This window comes from Nicotiana tabacum, chromosome 21 (genome assembly GCF_000715075.1).
Source record: "Nicotiana tabacum cultivar K326 chromosome 21, ASM71507v2, whole genome shotgun sequence".
In the NCBI taxonomy this organism is placed as follows: Eukaryota; Viridiplantae; Streptophyta; class Magnoliopsida; order Solanales; family Solanaceae; genus Nicotiana; species Nicotiana tabacum.
Genome location: NC_134100.1, coordinates 23835516 through 23855566, shown reverse-complemented (window position 1 = coordinate 23855566; position 20051 = coordinate 23835516). Strand labels below are relative to the sequence as shown.

Below are 20051 nucleotides of genomic sequence, written 5' to 3'. Positions count from 1 at the left end.
GTGATATTCCATATTGGCATCACATGAGAGGTTCGACATTGTTATAAAGGAAAATGAAGAAGTAGAGAAAACAACATAAAGGCGGTAAAATCTTACGAAGGAGGCAAAGAAATTTTGCTTGAGAAGTAGAAAGAGTGTAAAAACTTCAAACTCAACAAGTCCTCCCCTATTTATAAGGTTTGGGGCACTAGAATCGAAACGGCTGGTCATGATTAGCACAAAGATCGAAATGGCAGAACCAATCAAGGGTCACACGAGAATTAATGTAATGCATCGAGAATCAGCGTTCCAGCAAATCACCCGAGAAAATCAAAGGTTTGAAATATGCGCCCAACAGAAAGCCACGTCACCAACGACCTACAAAGATTATGACCCATATTATCTGTTCCACAAGCTCGACCAGGAACGACATTATCCGCTCATTGAGCTCGCCTGCGAGGACGACCTCAACGAGCGGAGAGATTATGACCCATATTATCTGCTCGACAAGCTCGACCAGGAACGACATTATCCACTCATTGAGCTCGCCTGCGAGGACGACCTTAACGAGTGGAGGGACTAACTGTATAGGCCAAAATTAACTTAGTTATGTTTAGACCATATCAACATTAATAGGTCCTTCAAGAGCTTCCGTGTATCCTCAGTATGACTTCTAAAAGAGGCGAAATCAAGGTCGAAGTGATCTACCAAGAGACGAAGGACTTGGTCGAGGAGTCATCACAGGTCAAGGCCGAGGACGAGCACTCTTCTTAAAAAGGAATAATAACGGCTAGTTTTAGATAAGACTTTAGAGGGAATATTCCTATGAATATTCTCTGAATCTATACTATTAGAGTTTTTAGACATATGTTCCCTTATATATAAAAAGAGACAGAATGATGGGGGACATAAGATATTCACTTGTAAAAGAACATATTGACTTTCTATGTAGAACCTTGCTTTATTGTACACATACAAAATATACTTTTCTCTTAAGCTTCTTGCCTAACACGATCCAAGAACAATCTGAATATTCAAAGGCTCATCAATTATTCATCATTATCATAAAGAATATCCACGGATCTCACCTTTTTCGGGTGACACACATATTCTTATTTATTTAAATGTCATTTATTGTTATTTATTATTATTTAATGCTAACCCTTTCCTTTTTGGGTAATTGAATATTGCTAGTTTTATCAACATTTATTGCTACTTAGATAACATACGTACTATATTACTACAAAATCAGTTAATATACCTTTGGGATATTAATATTGGCTAAGATTGATTATATTTTATTAAATCTAATTGTCTAAATCCATATCCAAATTTTGGGTCAAACAATGTATATGGATCTTTAAAAATAGACTAAACCGACCTAATCGAACCATACCATACTAATTATTAAGTTTCCTTTGACAAATCCGTAGGTTTTATTATGTAAATTTATAACAATACCAAATAATTAGGTAAGTTTTTAATTTATTAAAGTAAACGAATATTACCAAGCCGTACCGAATAAATTTTTGTATGAAAATATATTTGATATTTAAGTTCAAAAATAACAAAGTATTAAATTATTTTCCTTAAGCTCTGGGATTATTGGAAATGGCCACAAGCCAATAGGTAATTAACACCTACAGTCCAAACTTCCAAGCCTATTTTGTTATTCCTATTGAAACTAATAAATTAGTTCCAATATCTTGAGTAGTAAGCCGCAAGGTATTTCAGCAATCTTGAGTAGCAAGCTCATGATGTTAGATATCTCTTCTCTAGTATGATTTAGATTTTTTCTTGTTAGATACTTAATCTTCTAATAGACTCTATTCTTGAGTTTCAACTTGATTAATATCTTATCATTCATTTAATTTATAATGTTTTTGTCTTTGTTTATTTTGTTTAAGCTGCTGTTGAATAGTGGGATGGACCTCACATTTATTCTGGCCATCTTTCAAATTTACTTGTTTCATCACCTTTTAAACGTAAAAATGTCTAGAGAGTTCTGCCATGCAAAGTATGCATTTTATTGCGTCTAACTTTTATTATTGACTCTTACATGACGCTTTATTGTATCAATACAGAAGAGAAACCGAAATGACTGGGATGGTTTTGAAAAAATATAATTTTTGTTAGACAAAATAAAGTAACCGAAAAATTGTACGATATAAATTTTATAAAATAACCGACAGAATCAAACCATTAACATCCCCTACCATGGGGGCAAGCGAGGGGAACACTTGTCAAATTTGAAGTTCTGCCATGAGGTAATCGCGAACAAAAATCCAAAATTATCTATTTTTGAAGACTATTTGTACACTTTACCCCAAAGTTAAGTGCATGAGATGATGAGAATGTGCTTTTTTCCTGTTATTTATTAATTCTCCCCCGAGTGTGTAAATTGCCGTCTCCGTCATCTGTAATAATTCCTTATTTCTCTTATTTTCCTTTCTTTCTTTTCTTTGTTTGTCAGAAGTAATTATAATTTGTTTCCTTTACCTTTCTAATTCAATGTTATGTTTAATGTCTTACCTAAACTTCAAAAAATTATAAAGATCAGATAGATAACCGTATTTACATGGAACAGGAAAGGTGCCTAATTCTAATTTCAACCTTGCTATTGTACTGCTCAGTGTTATACTGGAAAACATTCAAAAAAATTTTGCAACGCCTTGGTTTGAGATTAGAGACAAACACCAACGGCCAAGACACTCAATTAGAAATTAGAATACTCCCTAAATCGCAGTACACTAACAAGGTTGCCCCCTCCGTGATAGCAAAGTTGTAATGTTCTGAGAACAGCTCGGTGCACAAGGCATCCAGCGGCACGTAGGGTACAGGGAAGGGTCGCACCACAAAGGGTGTGATATAGACAATCTAACCTAATGCAAGTATTAGTGACTGCTTCCACGGCTCGAACCCGTGACCTATAGGTTAGACGAAGACAACTTTACCGTTGCTCCAAGATTCCCCTTCTAAAGTTGTAATGTTCTATGGACAAAATATGATCGATAATTTTCCTGCACCTTATCCTTTCCTCCGGTTATAATTAAACAAGCGCTTGCCCTGTGCAGCAAGTCTCTATTGGGATGTATTCCCAAACATGCTGATTAATCACATTTTCTTACATTCTAACAAATACAATTATACAAATAAAGCTGTGATATTACAGCCACTCATGCTCCCTCTGATCCAAGCTCTGTCGAGCTCCATATACAAACCTCTAAATCTAGCTGCCCAGATGAACCCAGATGAGCAAAAGGAATCAGAAGGAAATCCATTGGAGGTAAACCTTCAATCCTACCTGGAAGACTACGAGTGAATGATTTCAATCTCAGAGAGCTGCTTCCTCTTTCTGATACAACATCATACAAGAAGCATTCCTTTGATGAGCTTGGACCAATACAAGTAATCACAATCGTATGCCCTATACTTTGTGTTCCCTTAGTAAGAAGAAAGAGGACCCCATCCTTTGCTGCTTGTAAAACAAGGAAAGTTTCTTTCTTGCTCAACGAGACACGCAATGGGCAATCATACTTGAAGCGTCTCCCAGAATCCCAGTGCTTACTGGTAAAATGTATTGAGAGTAAATTGGGGGAATCAACAACATTACAGTTCTGGAGAGGGCACGGGCATGGTGCATAGGGGCAGGCCTCCTCATGATCTCTTTTATTTGTGTAATCAACAGTTTCTGTGCATCCATAGTTCATATTTGCACAAGGTACTGGGCCTGAATCAGCAACTACATTAACCTCCGCACAGACGTCATTCCTCTGGATGCTATATGTGTGCGCATGTTCCTGAAGATCGGCAAATCCATTTTGATCAACAATGTCAAGAGAATATTTCAAATAACGTATATCATGCAAACTGATTTTAGTGAAAAAGCAAGAGAGACCAAGAGAGAGAGATGACTGTGAAAGCCTCTTAGGCTCAGAGATCCTCAAAAGTAAATTTACCCTAACTCGTTACCAAGTTCCCGGAAATATGAGCATATAAAAACATAACACCACCATTCATTATCAGGCTCTGAAGAAAAAGAAATTCCATGATTTTGTCGTCCCTAACTCGTTACCACCAGCCAATGGGGCACGATTCGAAACAAGGTGGATGATGGGACCACCCCTCTACCCTACTCCACTTAAATTCCATGATTTTGTCGTCCCTCAGGGATTTCTCGGAGGATCCCCTTTATCCTTCCCACTTAAATTGCAGGCTTTTGTCTCCAGTAAGGTTCGAACTCGTGACGTGCGTCTAACCCATACATCATGCGTTCGAGCTTTTACCACTAGATCAAAGCCCTGGGGGCTGAAAACTGTAAATGTCTAGATCTATAAAGGGCTCTGAGATTTGAAACATGATATTACAACATTGAAGTTCTTATCGAAAAAGATAATACAACGTCAAACCGTCTTAATCTAACCATGAAATATAGTAGCAGAAAAGACAACTTTCGCACTTCCACATAGACATCAATAAAATCATTCTGGAAATATCCCACATACAGCAGCAATTAGTTTATTGCTGCCAAGATGAAATCCACATGTATGTGGGTATAGCAAAATTATTTGTTGGTTTTGGATCTCCTATTCATCATTACTCTCATTAGTAATTCAATCTATGAGTTGAGCAAGACACCAGCTAAATATCTAACGACAACTCATTATCATCTAAGTTGCTCGGACGAGGGTGCGGGTGTCCGACACGGGTGCGAATCTAGAGGTCAGATCCTTCGAAATGTAAATTCTAAGATACGAAGATACGGATCCTAGTACAGCTACGGGTGCGGGGATCCGACAAAAAATAATTCGAGAAAATAAAATATAAAATATCTCTAAATTATGAGAAATTTTGTGGAATACTTACGTATAGCTTGTAAAGTGTGGATTTTTTTTAATTCTCAAGTTGAAGATAAGTAAAGGATTGATTTCCTAGATAAGGTATGCTATTCTCTTTAAATTTACCCTAATTTTGATTCTGATTTCGGGAATCAAATTGTATCTCGTCTCGAAATTTTCCATCTGTCGTGGTCAAAGTACCCAAAATTGTTTAACCAGATCCGGTACGGATCCCATTCCCACACCAATACTAGTGTCGTGTCAACACGGTGCGACACCTAAGCTGCCGTGCCGGAGCAACTTAGATTATCATTGCCTCTGGGTCATCGAAGTAAGTCCTGTGCCAATACAATAATAGCAAACATGCTCATTCTTGGTCTCAGTTTAGAGTAAAATGTTTTAATTAGTAAGTTTCATAAAAAATGTTTTAATTAGTAGAAACAAGAATTAGATGGCAGATCACCTGTTCTATGAAGGTATCCTCATCTTCTTGATCTTCCATGTCCTGCCAAGTAGATAAAAAAATATTAGGGTGGAAAGAAGCCACATCATGGCAACCTGGAGTTGAGGCCCAAGGTATACCAGCCTCCCTTCATCCAACCCCCACAAAAATAAGGAAGAAAGGAAAAAAGCTTTTGTGGGAACGCTGATGTAAGCATAAACCTTGCATTCTTTTGATAACCTTCTCTTTGTCTATCAGCTTTACGTTGATCTTATTTCTTAACGTACTTTCTTTTCTCCTGTCATTCCGCAGAGTAATTAATTTGATTTGTTAATTGTTAAGAAGATGAGAGACTTAGCTAGCGTTTGGCCATAGATTCCCATATTTGTTTTGAAAAATCTGATTTGGCTGAAGTTTGGTTTGAAGATGAAAATGTGTTAGGACATATGTTTTCAAAACATATTTCCCAAATTTATTTTGGAAAAACACGTGTATTATGAGGAATTTGGCCCAAAATCAGCTAAATAGGTGGTTTTGGGATTTGGGATTTTGCCAAAATATAGGCAAAATTTATGGCCAAACATATGTTTGTCAAATAAAACCCAAGTTTATTTTGGCAAAATCTATGGCCAAACGGGTCCTTAGTATTTAGCTGTTATTTCCATTGTTAAACTGTATTTGAATAGGCCAACAGTCACTGAGAAATAAGGCTGCCAAACCTAGGCAGCTATCAGCCCAACTAGAGATTTCAAACAAATCTAGCATCATAATTAGTCAAAACTAGAGGCCGGGAATACAAGATGTTACTTATGAAGTTCCTATATATGCAAGCTACCATATAAATGAATCTATCAGGACACAAGAGCTCATACCAGGAATTTCCCAGGACTTAAGACTATAAGCCTAACTGGTTACTTGAACAAGAGAACAACAAATTACTCAACCATATCCCCTCCTATACGGCTATACCTGTGCATGAGAAAGCTCTTGTACTTGTTCCACTGCTCTCAATGGCATACAATCAGTTTGGGCTTTGTATCCAAATGACCCCATCCCAAGTCCTCTCTCCTTGCACACTACCTGCATGAGAGAATTAAGTGGAATAATACGAGAACGTGTTTGTTTAAGAAATCAGACAATTGGAATGTACCTCCCCTGAGCCATAACCACCAAGTTCCTTCTCTTGCTTTTCTCTCTCACTAATCTCCTCCTCACCCCACGAAAATAAGCAAGGAAAAGCTACAGGGGCCGATTCATACGCTGCTCCAACAGCAACACTCTCATAGTAAAATAGCTGAAAACAAATGAAAGAGTCAGTTAACCACTAAATAAATCAGATATAGGCATCTCACGTCATTCACAATTACCTGGAGGAACAAAAGACAGCCCCCAACTGCCCGTTGCTTCCCTTGACGAAAGCGAGATATCTCCCGTACTAGCCGGTCAAGCAAGAACTTGCCCCAGTTATACTGATGGAGTACATCCATATTTGTCAAAAAGTGGAGGAAAGAGGGGCTTACGTCCAGCCTTGCAGTTGGGCACACGAGAGTGCCCATTACATAAAGCACAAATGACCTTTTGAAATCCTCCCCAGCTTCCGGAGCTGCAAGTCGTTCCTCCAGAAGACGGACAGAAATCCCACGATTGGTCGCATTGTATTTCTTACGCAATTCTAGAATTAATTCGTCAGACCCTGAGTTCACCACATCTTTCCCACTAGCAGGCAAGCCCATTACAAGTTCCACATCTCTTGGAGTTAAAGGTATCCTCTCACCACAGATTTCCAAGCTGCGTCTTACAGTATTGAACCTTTCCAATAGCCAAAGACACAAGCTTCTTCGAAGAGTTCGACATCTGAGGCCAAGGATGCTACCAAAGCCCATGCTCTTTACGGCCTCCTTCTGGTCCGGCGTGAGCCGTTGCAAGACATTTAGCAAGCGGCCCGGGGAGCACCTCGTAACTAGTTTGGTCTGCATGAGTAAGCCATCAGCATAAGTTAAACATAAAGAAGCCAACAACAATATCCAGCGCTCTTTGCATTACGAGCTCCCTCATCAAAGAAAGAAAAGCCTGGAAGAGGGGGGGTTGACCTGTCTTCTTGGCTTAGGAGGGCGGGCTGGTGTCGAGCTCAGGTACTTATCCCACACTTCACGGGCACGAGTAGTGTACTTTGCCTTTTCTTCAGGACCCATCAGCTTCCATGCATCTGAGGCTGCCTTTGTGGCCTAAAAAGTAATGCTCTCACATTAACATGTTCGTGTGTAACAGAGAGGTATACAATGATGCATCTGATAGTGAAAATATAAACATAGATTCTTACAGCTTTCAGGCCTGAAGATTCAGGATGTGTAGCACTATACTCTTTAATAAAGTCACGGCTGAAAACAACATTTTCGATGTTAGCAGAAAATAGTATTTCAAAAGCAGCGGAAAAATAGATAAACAACTCATAATGGATAAGGTATCTACTCATATGAACATGTTACCTGAAGTGCACCCAAGAACAGGCAGGACGAGGATTGGCAACTTGCTTTTTCTTCTTTTTTCTGCTCCCTTCAGGTTCACCAATATCCTGCTCCTTCCTCTTTCCCATTGCATAATCTCTTTCACCAGGCAGCTTAAAATTACAGACGGAAAAATTTAGATATCTATAATACCAATTCACCCTTAAAAAGAACAAGAAAACATGTATGTTAAATCTTCATCAGGACAAGAATGTTAGACGAGTCAAATCAGGAAGATGATAGCAAAGCACATAGATTCAGAAAACTTGAACTCTTTTGACTGTACAGCAAATGAACAAATTCACCACTTCTAAAAAATGCAACCATTATATGCAATGCTGCCCCAAACTACAGCATCAGCTGAAAACATGACTGCACGTTAGACTGCAGTATATGCATACAGATTCAGCAATGTCAGTTTCTTCATACTGTCAATTTCATTAAAAAACAGTGCATCCCATTTTGCGAATGACATGCTATTAGGCCATGTAATGGAGTAAAATATGATGATAGTCCAATACAAAACAGCTCACCAGGGCTGATTCCTGCAATTTGACAGTATATTGTCATTACTTTAAAGACAAGTTCACTTGGACAATTCAAGTGAAATTACCTCATTCTTCTCCAGCTAGTACTCAAAACAAAGCATTCCACTGATTTTGGTGTTGCATGCTAAAGTTGAACAGCTATTTAACACAGACATCACACACACTCTCTCTATACACACCAACAAACTCACACACACCATCACACACACAGAGGAACAGATGGAAACAGACAGAAAGCCAAATGTGTGTGAGTGCGTGTGTGTTTGTGTGTGTTAAATAGCTGTTCGCTTTAGCATGCAATAGAAAAATCACACAAAAAGAGAGAAACTGATAGAGCCAAATGATCAAAAATGATGAATAACAAGTGGATGCTACACTTCGACGAAAACAATGAAACAAAATTCATAGCAACAACACAATGAGGTATAAAACAAAAAATTAAAAAGCAAAATGAAAATGGAAGTGAAATTGAGAATTGAAACCATTGTAATTGTGTGGTGAGGAGGAGAGGTTTCGTTGTTGAGATCAGGTGGAGAAGCCTCAACCTCGACCATGTCGATTTATAGGGAAATCCGAACAACGGATACTAGGGTTCCGGCAGCTATTGAGTGAAGACAGAAGTTGATCGTCGACGAGAGGGGCAAGTTCGTCGGCGTACGGGAATTCAGGCGTTCAGCAATTTTTTGTGCTGATTAGGGTTGTACCTTTAGGTTCTCTGCGTAATTGCTTATTTTTAGTTTCTTTTTTCTTTTTTTACTCGGGAAGAGGAAGGGTACAACCGGGGCACCGGCTTAGCCTGTTTCTTTTTTAAAGAACGGATTAGAGTTTTATGTTTTTATTTTTATTTTTTTTCTTCTGCACTTATTACTCTTTCTATCTCTCATATACATTTGGATAATTAAATTCTGTTACATTATTTATAGTGCTCTTTTTCAGTTAAAAGTACTTGAGGATATTCGTTGTTATTAGAATAAAATGAACATATGAAATGGATAGTAGCATAGCTTGACAGATTAAGTTAAATCTATTATTTTAATGTATATGTGAAATTAGGGGTGTACAAAGGGAATCGATAAACCGCACCAACCCGATATTCGAGTCAAACCGAGAAAAGAAACCCGACTATGGTTTGGTTTGATTTTGTTTGGTGTTGAGAAAAAAAACCGACCATTATTGGTTTGGTTTGGTTTTAACTAAAGAAAGTCAAACCGAAACCAAACCAACCCGACATTACATATATAGATATTTTAGATATATTTAATATATAAATATATTTATTGTGATGTAATGTATAAATATTTCTTAAAAAATTCTTAATCTTATCTTTTAAGGTATTATTTCAAGGTTGGACTTAGAACTTTTAAATGTTAATTCCAATAAGTTTTATAGCCATTAACATTAGTAAATTAAATAATGCTAACAAAAGCCCAAACAAAAATTAAATCAATACTAATGCTAACAAAAGACATTCAATTCAATACTACGAACGTGAATGTATTGAATATCTATTTTTCGTTTTGCAATAATTTAGATAAAAATGCATAACCTATTTTTATTTTTTCTTGTTTAGTCACGTAATTAATACTCCCTTATTAGTCTACTTATTTTAGCATGACTTAGTACTTTTAGATTATGTTTATTTTTATTATGGATTTTTAATTAGCAATATTTATATTACACAATTTTATTGTCTATTGTTTAATATTTTAGGATAATGTCATGACACATCTCATATTTTGTATTATTTTCTTGGAAAATACTTTATATAGTTGTATCTTACTAGGATTAAAGAAATATTTTGAGAACAATTTATATGTTTTGTTCTACGAAGATTTTACCGAAAAAACCCGAATAATCCGAAAATCCGAGAAAACCCAAGAAAACCCGAGAGTGAAAAACCCAAATTTTATTGGTTTGGTTTGGTTTGGTTATTAGATTTAATAACTCGACACAATTGATTTGATTTGGTAATTGTAAAATACGAACCAACCTGACCTATGTACACCCCTATGTGAAATCACTAAAAATTTAATAAATTTTAACTTTTGAACCTATTATTTTAAATACACAAATGAGTTATGTATTAAGAACATTAGCACTAAAACCATTGAGTTTAAATTTAATCTCGCCTTTGACAGTAAATATAAATTATTCATATTATAGACAAAATTCAATTCGGGATGGAGATAAGACGTGCTATTTGTACATCATGCCTCTTTACAATTTTAAATTTAAAAAAAACGAAGTTTTTAGATCTTTTAATCTCTCATGTGTATAAAAAGAGATAGGTCATAAGAGTGACTAAATGATCGTAGTCAAATAAAATATTGTTGAGCTCCCAAAGTAGTACAGTAGGGGAGTATTCTTTCACAATAAGGACTTTAATCTTATGTGATTAATAAGAATATTTCACCGAAACTACATCCCCTTCTCCTTTTTTGTTTTTTTATTAGTACTAGTATTATTTTTTAAAACATATTTGACATTGTATTGCATTGTCCTTTCACTTGTGGGTCCCCCTCATCAAGAACAATGATCAATGCCATTAGAGTAATTTTTTACTAGTGTACTTGTTTTTTGTTTTTTTTGTAGAATCAAATGAGAACCTCCTCTTCTCCCTTTGTCCAACTGCTAATGGTTTAAATATTCTCTTAATTACAATTAGGGATGGCAAACGAACGGGTCGAAAGTGATTAATGAAAAATGAAAAACGGATAAATTATCCGACCCGACCAATATTTAATAGGAATAAAAAATGAATTAACCGGCAAATAATATGAGTCAATGACGTCTTGAATATGATCGCTGGGTTAGTTGTTTTTATTGGAGTATAAGCAAGATGCAAATCAGAGCAACGCATAACAATGTACTATGAAGTAGAAGATGCCAGATATCAGGGACTACGAGAAACAAGGAGTTCAAATCTCAGCATAAACTTCAATGATATGCCCTATCTTCCTATTGTCTAAGGCTTTATTTACAGAGCTACTCGATAATTATGTTGGTGGGAGATAACAAGCACCCGATAAAATAATCGGGGTACGCCACAACACGGCCAAGACATCAAAATGGCATACAAGAGGGACAAATCTATCCCAAGTAACAAATATACCATACTCTAGCATTATGTGAAAGAGCCTCTCAAAAGAAGGGAGAAAGTTAAAACAAAACAACAAACGCAAATCCCACAAAATAGTAGCACAGACCCAATAACTCATGCCATAAAATGTCTGGAGAAGTTACAAGGCAATGTTACATTAACAGGCCAAGGCATAATAAAACATAAATGAATATAGTTCTTTTTCATCTAGGATAAAATTTTATCATGAAAATATGATACATCAACATCTGCAACTACTTTAAATAGCGGAGGCGTATTCAGCCCGTTTTATGAAGACATCCAGCTTCAACTTAGTACTGGAATCAACGACATCTATTGGGACCAGAAGGAACTTCTTCAGAGGAAGATTTTGTGAAAATTTTGGCATGCTCTCTGCAACAGATTCTAGTTTAAAAGAGCTCTCCCCATTCGTTACTACAAGCTCATAACGGAACCTTCTCTTTTCTGAGGTTGGTTCAATACAGATAATATTGACAGCACTTCCAAGACGGTAACTAATATGATTGATGATAAAAATTATACCTTGAGTCCTCTCTTGAAGATATTTGCAAGTATGATGATATTCTACATAAATGGGATGGTGAGCGTCATAAACGATTTGCTCCACCAAAGAACCATGTTTGACACGAAAATGAGCATATACCTTTGTTGAAGCAGCCGTAAAGTCGCAGCAAGGACATGTACAAGGGTCATAGGTGCATGCATTTTCATGGTCAGTTTTGTTACCATAACTCAGAATCTCCTTGCAACCATAGATCTTGTTCATGCATGAGACTTTCACAGATTCTAGAACCTTCTCAATAGCTCGACAACGGTTATATCCAATTGGCCAACAACATGATGGACACTTATTAGCAATCTTGATGCAGCAAGAGGCACATGCTATGTGCCCATTCTCACACTATATTTAAGGCCAGAAAGGGAAATGAAATGTCAGAAAATATTCTTAGTAAGCAATTTGGATATTTGCAGATGCCAGCTCTACTGTTAAACTTCAAGGTTTCTAAAAGTACACAGCTCTAGAAGTAGGGGGGGAAAGAAGCATTTTGTATTAGCAATTGATACAACCCAAGTCATGGTCTTAATTTGTTGCTAGGTTCAAAAGGCTCTATACATGCACTTAAACTTCAATAGTTAGCCTTTCCTGTTATAGCTTTTGTGACATCCCTAGAGCCATTGCCTTATTCTTGCTTAGTTCAAAAGGCTCGATAATTTCTTTTAGACAGGCTCATGCATTAAAAGTCCATAAGCTGTTGGATTAACCACAAATTGAACACCATAAGTTATATTCTACCTTAGACTAAAAACTGCGTATTGCTGTTCTGCAACTCTTAAACAAAACAGTCAGGAATTAACCACCCTGGCAGGGAAAAGGACATAGATTTCTGAGTCAGAATCTCAGTCCTTTGTATGCCTTTCATTGCAGTAACTACATTTAAAATCCGGTCTTATCAGTCAGCATAAGATAAGAGTTCTAAAAACAGGCCTAGGTACATTACTTCTATCACCATATATCTCCAACAAAAGAATACTAAACAGTTACAGACTTCAAACACTTTGCTTACTGGATTTCACAGTTTAGCTGCCTTGAATTTCTAAACAAGCACCAACGGATCCACATAATCTGTAAGAACTTAAGATAAACCAAGTTCTTAATCTTTTTCTTAAGAAATGCTGAAAGTGTAACCTGCTTTGACTGGACTTCTGTTATCAATAAGAGCTGATATTTCTAGAGTAAAAACTCCAGCACCGCCAAATCATTTGCAAGAACAGAGCTTCATGATAAAGTAACTTAACCCTAGACTTAAAAAAATAAACAATGTATCTGGGCTTGTATTGCAAGGGGTGATAGAGAGGCAAACATATTTCCATGGAGGAGAAACAACTTTTGAGCTAGCCGACATAAGTGATGTCTGCTCAAACAGATACATGCTAGTAGAAAGAGGAAGGAGACCAACTACCAGAATAAAGGTAGTTGAAGACAATCTGAGATGGCTTTGTGATGCTTTCAAGCATGTGCAGTAGGACAATAGAGCCTGTGCAGAAAATTGAGTAGAAAAGTGAAAATATACATAGTGATTCGTAACTTTAATATTTTTGGCAGATATGTCTGAAATCCTGGTGAGTGAGAACAGATCGGCCGTGATCATTCTGGAAATTGACACAAATGTGGGTTACTTGGATGGATTCCGCCAGTCGAGAGTTTTGGAAAAATCTACTGGGGAAAGGAATTGGGCAGAACAAACGCCTCCCATAAGACCTACAGAGAGGCAGCTACTATTCAAAAATAGCCGGAGAAGGAGATCAGAGTCTCCACAGTGGCGGGGATACTGCAGCGGAAAGAAAAGAGCACCTAGCAAAATGTTTGGCATGGCACTTAACGGCCACTTTGGTACGTTTCCCATATCCCACAGTGATTCAAAAGTGGTTTCAACGCCAAAGGAAGACCCCAACAGACATAAGTAATGGAGAATGCAACTTAGTTTATAACTATTTGAGATTCCATCAAAAGTTGAGGCTGTACACATTAAAGTAGAGGAATGGTTTCAGAAAGACAGAAGACTATCCCTAGAGAATGGTAGTTGCAACTAACAGAAACCTCCAACTCGAAGGGAGGACAAAACTTGGAGAATAGATGAATTAGAGCACCGCATCCTACTGTATTTCTGTTCAGATGAAATTCTGAGAGTGTTTTAAAGTTAGATGTGGTGGATTAGTCGGAATAAATGTGGAAAGAAGAAGAACCCCATTATTGACGGGCATGCACTTGTATTATCTAATCAGAGAGGAACCCGCTTGATAAGCTTGAAATCAAAGGCCAATTAGCCATGCGATGCAAAAGAATTTAACCTGCCACAGATACTGGTTGAACCTGCCTGCAGGTAGTCAGTAATCTACCTACTTTTAAGTGTGGTTTTATACTCCATCACATACCATTGCTTCCTCTAACTTGAAAGAAACAAAGACCTATACCGGCAAGTTAAACTCCAGGTTGAATGAAATTTCATAACTTTGAACTACATATATCCCACAAGATGACATAATCACTAAAGCAGTCATCCTTCTGTCAGCAATTCTCCCAACTAAACGTTTTCAAAAGGTTCAGTTTTTATATGCTTTGTCACTGTAATGCACTTTTTATTGTGCAATGCCTTTTCAGTGCAATACTATGTTAACCATTTCTCAAATAAGTTATTAAAACAGGTAACTTTTACACCTCTTTTAGAGCAATGAATCAACTGTGCCTCAATCCCAAATCAGTGAGGTCAGCTTATAAATCCCATTACAATTTCGCTCTACTAGTTTTTTTTTTACTTACTTTTCTACTAAAAATAGACATGGTCTGGTCTGCCTCTTTTTGAGAGAAGATTTTATACCCCCACCTGCCTATGAAGAACGTCAAGTCTATCGGGAAAGGATATGTTGGTAAGACCAGCAGTTTTGTCCAGAACCGGGCATGCCTTTATTCAAATTTAATTCCAACAAAAACAACAACAACAACAAACCCAGTATATACCACATAGTGGGGTCTGGGAGGGTAAGTGTATACGCAGCCTTACCCCTACTGTATGGAGATAGAGAGGTTAATTCCAAAAAATAAAATAGAAAAACTTTGAGCACTCTACTTTCATAAACCCCTTAACACTTAATAATTAAAGGAATACCTTGGAACTAGATTCTCTTTGTACGCTATCTATGCTAATCGTCTTAGTTTCCTTCAATTAAATCAATAAGCTTTTGATTGATTCAGGGTGGCGCAAGGCTTTCTTCGTGAAAAAGCTCGTCCTTGTCAATTTAGAACTGTCTTTCATTCTGTTTTTACTTATTTTTTAAAAATCTCTCATTTTGATTGGCTTTAGTGGTTTGCAACCACTTCTAAGTAGGCGAAATGTACAAATAGTAGCGGAGAACGAGCCGAATTTAGCAATGAAAGTGAAAAGTAAGCAAAAAATTCTGAGAAAATCCATTTCCTTCCCAAACATTTTAGGGCAAATTAAGAATTCTCTAGATCTCACAATTATCATATATATACAGAAATATATCATATATACACAGAAATAAAGGACGATAGTAATGGATAAGGTAAAGAAGAGAGACCTGAAAGACAGGAGTACTGAGAGGTTCAAGGCAGATGGGGCAATCCAACACATCCGGATCCGACAACGTCACAGAAATCGACCCGTTTACTCTCGAACCCTCCAAATCACGATCCGGATTCAATACTGCCACAGCATCAGCAGACCTATTTAAAAAAGGATCTGGAATTCCCTCGGATTCGGGTTCCGATTCCGGGTTCCAATCCTCCTCTTCTTCTTCTCGCTCTTCATCAGTTACAAAATCCTCCTCTTCATAAATATCCTCCTCCTCTTCCTCCTCTTCTTCTTCTTCAATAGCCGTTTCTTCAATTTCACAACGGCGTTCTGGTTCTTGTTGTTCTTGTTGACGATTAACGGCGGTACAGGAGAAAGTGCCGCCGTAAGTTCGCCGTTTCTTGGGAACGGGTCGGCTACTGGGTCCTTCTTCGTTATTATCATCTTCTTCTCTTCCCAATGAAAATCTCACCATTTTTTCTTCTCCTTCTTCTGACCTAATTTGGCAAGAAGATAATGCCCTATGGTTCACTCGTTTCATTTTGTTTCTTTTGAGGAGAAACGAGTTAACTCAGCTCTACTCGCTCACTCGGTTTTCTATTTTTTATTGTTAATTTCTCCCAGTTATATTTAGGGATCTTATATTTATACCTAGCTTTTTTACTATATAAAAGGAAATTTTTTATTTTTGCTTTGTTAAACATGGAAACAAAATCGAATTGGGAAATGTGAAATTTGAAATTTGAAATTTGAATGCTGCACCGGGATTTACTGCAAAAGACTTGTTCGTTACAATCTCTCTCTTTTTTTCAAGTATTTTTAGATACGTTTAACTATATAAAAAATTACTATATTTTGTAGTAGTACTCACTCTTTATTTAATCTTTGTTAATAGCTCTTTTGGTGCCTTAATTATTAAAAATTCTAATTTTATTCTTGTGATATTTGACTACATATATTTAACCTTCAATTACTTGAAATGTACACTTTTAATTCCTTTGCTTATGAAAATTCACAATTTTTTTTCTAGAAATATTGATTTTTCCACCATTTAATTGCGCATGTGTTATGTTAAGTTTGTACTATTACTCTATATTTGAGGGAAACATACTTGTAAAATAGTCTAAATATAATATATTTCCTACATAAAAGGACCAAAAGAACGTACATTAATCAATTGAAGGTTGAATGTGTTGAGTCATGTTTAACAATGACCAAAATTAAACTTTATCAGTAATTGAGGGACACAAATGCTATTCACAAATAAATAGGTACATTTAATCTCCATAAATCAAGAAATCAACATCCATTAAAGTAAATTTAATTTCGTTGATTCTGGTCAGAATCCCATCATTCTTTTTGGAGAGGAGGAGAGAATAACATATCAAGAAAATTGCGTAATTAAAAGCGCCTTTATAAAAAGTCACCAAGACTGTGATATTGTATTTTCTTACTCATGTTTATGTTATTTTTAAGTTGCAAAAGAACGTTGAGCGAAATGCATCACGATTGTTGTGAATTGCTACATTTTACATTTTTATGACATCTTTAGAAAATAAATAACAAATCCGAGACATTCTTATTTTGCTAGTTATGAACAAAATCTTGTAGATCCCTGTAGAATACTTTGCATTGCCTGTTCTAAGGATATCATCTTCACTTGGAATGGTTAAGTAGTTGTGCAAGTGATATAAATCTTGTCCAAATAAGTTATGCTGTGTTACCTAACATATAGGTACTGAGTAACTCTATTGTGATCGTGCTTCGACTATTGTGTTGATATCTGCTACCTTCCACCAATATAAGTACCAAATAACTCTATTACCAAGGCTTATACAGATAAAAAAACAAATAGTAAAATTTTGTTTTTACTGGAAATTAAACTCTGGTCTCCAATGATTTTCATCCTACTACTTCATTGACCAATTCTAGCACTAGCATAACAATCTCAAACATAGTGAGGAATAGCCTTTCAAAAGAAGGGACAAAGTAAAAATAATAGCACGAATGCAGATTTTTTTTTCTGCACAAAAAGAGATATTATATAATGGTTATTCATACATCAACAAGTTTGGGATTACTCTACAATACTATACTTCATCCCCTTCTTGTCTATTACATATTGCTTCATCACAAAAGGGTGAGGAGATTCATGATAGATAGCATCCAAAAAGTTGAGCCATATGCTCGCATTTGCTAGACAATCTGCTAATGCAGATCTCCAAATAGCAGCATCGACAACATAACTTGCATCAACAGACCAACTACAGAGTAAAACATGAACGAAAAGTTCTTCAGCCAGATAAGATTTCATCATAATAATATGTACATCAATATCTACTACTCCTTTCTTAAACAGTGCTACCTCAGAAGATGTATTCACGCTCTATGAAGACCTCCAACTTCAACTGAGCGACTTCTCTTTCTTCGAAAGAGAGAGTGGAATCAACCAAATCTCTTGGGAGCAGAAGATATTTTTTCAAAGGAAAATTTTCTGGCCATTTTGGGACGTTCTCTGCAATGGATCCTAGTTTAAAAGTGCTCTCCCCATCTGTTGCTACAAGCTCGTAACGGAACCTTCTAGTCTGCAAAGCTGGTCCAACACAGATAATGTTGACAGCACTACCAGGATGGTCTTGAGTAGAATGATTAATGATAAAAATAATTCCTTCTGTCTTTTCTTGAATAATTTGGTAAGTTTGATTTTTTTCAATATAAATGGGATGGACAGTGTTGAAAAAGATGTGCTCTGCCAAAGAACCATGTTTGTCACGAAAATGTGCATATAACTTTGTAGAAGGATCCACAAAGTCACAGCCATCGTAAGGACATGAACAAGGCGCATAGATGCATGCATTTTCATGGGCAGTTTTGTTACCATAACTCCGAATCTCCTTGCAACCAAACCTCTTGTTCACGCATGAGACTTTCACAGAGTCTAGAACCTTTTCAATAACTCGACAACGGATATATCCAATTGGACAACAACATGATGGACACTTATTAGCAATCTTGAAGCAACAAGAAGCACATGCTATGTGCCCATTCTCACACTGTTTAGCCCAGAAAGGAAAAAGAAATACGTCAGAGAACATATCTTCGTAGTAAGCAGTTCGAATGTTTGCAAATGCAATCCGAATTCACGTTGCCCACTGCTAAATTTTATGATCACTAAAAGTACACAGCTTTAGAAATAGGGAAAAAGAAAAATGCTCTTCGTATTAGCATTTGTTGTACATGGCCTTAACTTCTTGTTTGATTCAAAAAGCTCAATACATGCACTTAAACTTCAACATTTAGCCTCTCATATTATTAACAGTTGTTACATCCCTAAACTCATGATGTAAAGTTCTGGCTTAGTTCAAAAGGCTCAATAATTTCTTTTACACATGCTCAAAACAGTAAAAAGTTTGGTATACTGTTGCATCATAGCTACAAACTGATCACCACTATATATATATCGAAAAAAAAAAACCTATAGTATATCTGTTCTGCAACTCTTAGACAAAACAAATAGAATTAGCTATCCTGGCAGGGAAAAGTGAAGGCAAAAAAGACCTCAACCACACTTATAGGACTCTCCAATACTGTTAAAGAATGAGGGAAACAGTGAGCAAGTTGTAAGAGGAAATTTAACAAACACTTGCTAGGCAGAAAGTTCCTTAAGTTTAGTACTACAATGCATAATCAGTAGCGCAGCTAGTGATTTCAACTGAAGAGAGAAACTTCAGGCCAAACAACTCCAAAAACAATAGTAAAGGATAGGGTAAGAAGATACCTGAAAGACAGGAACGCTGAGAATTTCGACGCAAATGGGGCAATCCAACACATCTGGATCAGATAACGTCATGGCAAGTGACTTGTTTCCTCTTGAGTCCTGATCCAAATCAGGATCTGCGTTTCCTCTTGCCCCCTCCAACTTATCACGATCATTTGAGTCCGATAATATCTTGCCCCCTCCTTCTCCACCATTGTATTCCCATCTTCTCCTCCACCTCCAGAGAGTGGCGGCCGAAGTTCTCCGTTTTTTGGGAACGGGTCTTGTGGTCCAACTGCTTCCTTCTTCGTTACCATTTTCATCATCTCTTCCCGGTGAAGATTTTGCCATTTGCTCAAACTTTATTTTTCTTCTTCTTCTTCTTTTGTAATAGTTTTTGTAATAGTTGCTCGTCTGTACGATGAACTAGGGAACAAAGGCGGGAAGCTGAAGTTATTGTGACTCGCTAAGGTAAGTGAGAGGACAGCTCGGATCTGGACCAAGTGAGGTGCATAAAAGATGATGATTGCAAAGTTTCGAAGGGGATGACCAAATTAAGAGAGGTCTTTCATAAACTTCTAAATGAAAAATGGGATCATGATATTGTACTAGGTAAATTGAGGAATGCCGACAGTCCCCATGAATTAAGTTATTGTAGGGACATGGAGGTCGATGAGGTCACGGAGGCAATGTGTAAGATGAGAAGGGGCAGAGCTATCGGGCCAGACGAAATTCCGGTTAAACTTTGGAGGTGTGTGGGTATAGCAGGTT

General features: G+C 36.9%; 2 protein-coding genes across 3 annotated transcripts; both read right to left on the bottom strand.

The window, feature by feature from the left end:
- Window positions 1–2984: 2984 nt before the first annotated feature.
- Window positions 2985–9036, bottom strand: LOC107825822 (uncharacterized). 2 transcript variants are annotated; one of them, XM_016652737.2, is made up of 9 exons: window positions 8794–9036; window positions 7746–7876; window positions 7580–7637; window positions 7350–7484; window positions 6627–7229; window positions 6410–6553; window positions 6229–6339; window positions 5281–5322; window positions 2985–3779 (listed from the first exon to the last, which is right to left on the bottom strand). In XM_016652737.2, the coding sequence occupies exons 1-9, from the start codon at window positions 8863–8865 to the stop codon at window positions 3156–3158; spliced, it is 1920 nt and encodes a 639-aa protein (XP_016508223.2). In that variant the 5' UTR covers window positions 8866–9036; the 3' UTR covers window positions 2985–3155. The 2 variants fall into 2 exon arrangements, with proteins under 2 accessions (XP_016508223.2, XP_016508224.2); XM_016652738.2 differs by lacking the exon at window positions 2985–3779 and adding an exon at window positions 4944–5155.
- Window positions 9037–11504: 2468 nt separating this feature from the next.
- On the bottom strand, window positions 11505–19808 carry LOC107825820 (uncharacterized). The gene is made up of 5 exons (XM_075241743.1): window positions 19302–19808; window positions 17891–18576; window positions 17643–17787; window positions 15531–16094; window positions 11505–12333 (listed from the first exon to the last, which is right to left on the bottom strand). Exons 1-5 carry the CDS (start codon window positions 19629–19631, stop codon window positions 11671–11673), a joined length of 2388 nt encoding a protein of 795 aa, XP_075097844.1. The 5' UTR covers window positions 19632–19808; the 3' UTR covers window positions 11505–11670.
- Between the last annotated feature and the right edge of the window lie 243 nt (window positions 19809–20051).

What these genes read in the sequence shown, in the direction of transcription:
- LOC107825822 (XM_016652737.2), bottom strand. Translation starts at nt 8,865, where the DNA reads ATGGTCGAGGTTGAGGCTTCTCCACCTGATCTCAACAACGAAACCTCT. An exon ending in CTCACCACACAATTACAATG is followed by an intron (nt 7,877 to 8,793) that starts GTTTCAATTCTC and finishes TGTAATTTTAAG; the next exon opens with CTGCCTGGTGAAAGAGATTA. An exon ending in CTCCTAAGCCAAGAAGACAG is followed by an intron (nt 7,230 to 7,349) that starts GTCAACCCCCCC and finishes TTACTCATGCAG; the next exon opens with ACCAAACTAGTTACGAGGTG.
- LOC107825820 (XM_075241743.1), bottom strand. Translation starts at nt 19,631, where the DNA reads ATGGCAAAATCTTCACCGGGAAGAGATGATGAAAATGGTAACGAAGAA. An exon ending in CTTTTGTGATGAAGCAATAT is followed by an intron (nt 16,095 to 17,642) that starts GTAATAGACAAG and finishes GAGTAGAGCTGA; the next exon opens with GTTAACTCGTTTCTCCTCAA. An exon ending in TCAGTACTCCTGTCTTTCAG is followed by an intron (nt 12,334 to 15,530) that starts GTCTCTCTTCTT and finishes CCTTAAATATAG; the next exon opens with TGTGAGAATGGGCACATAGC.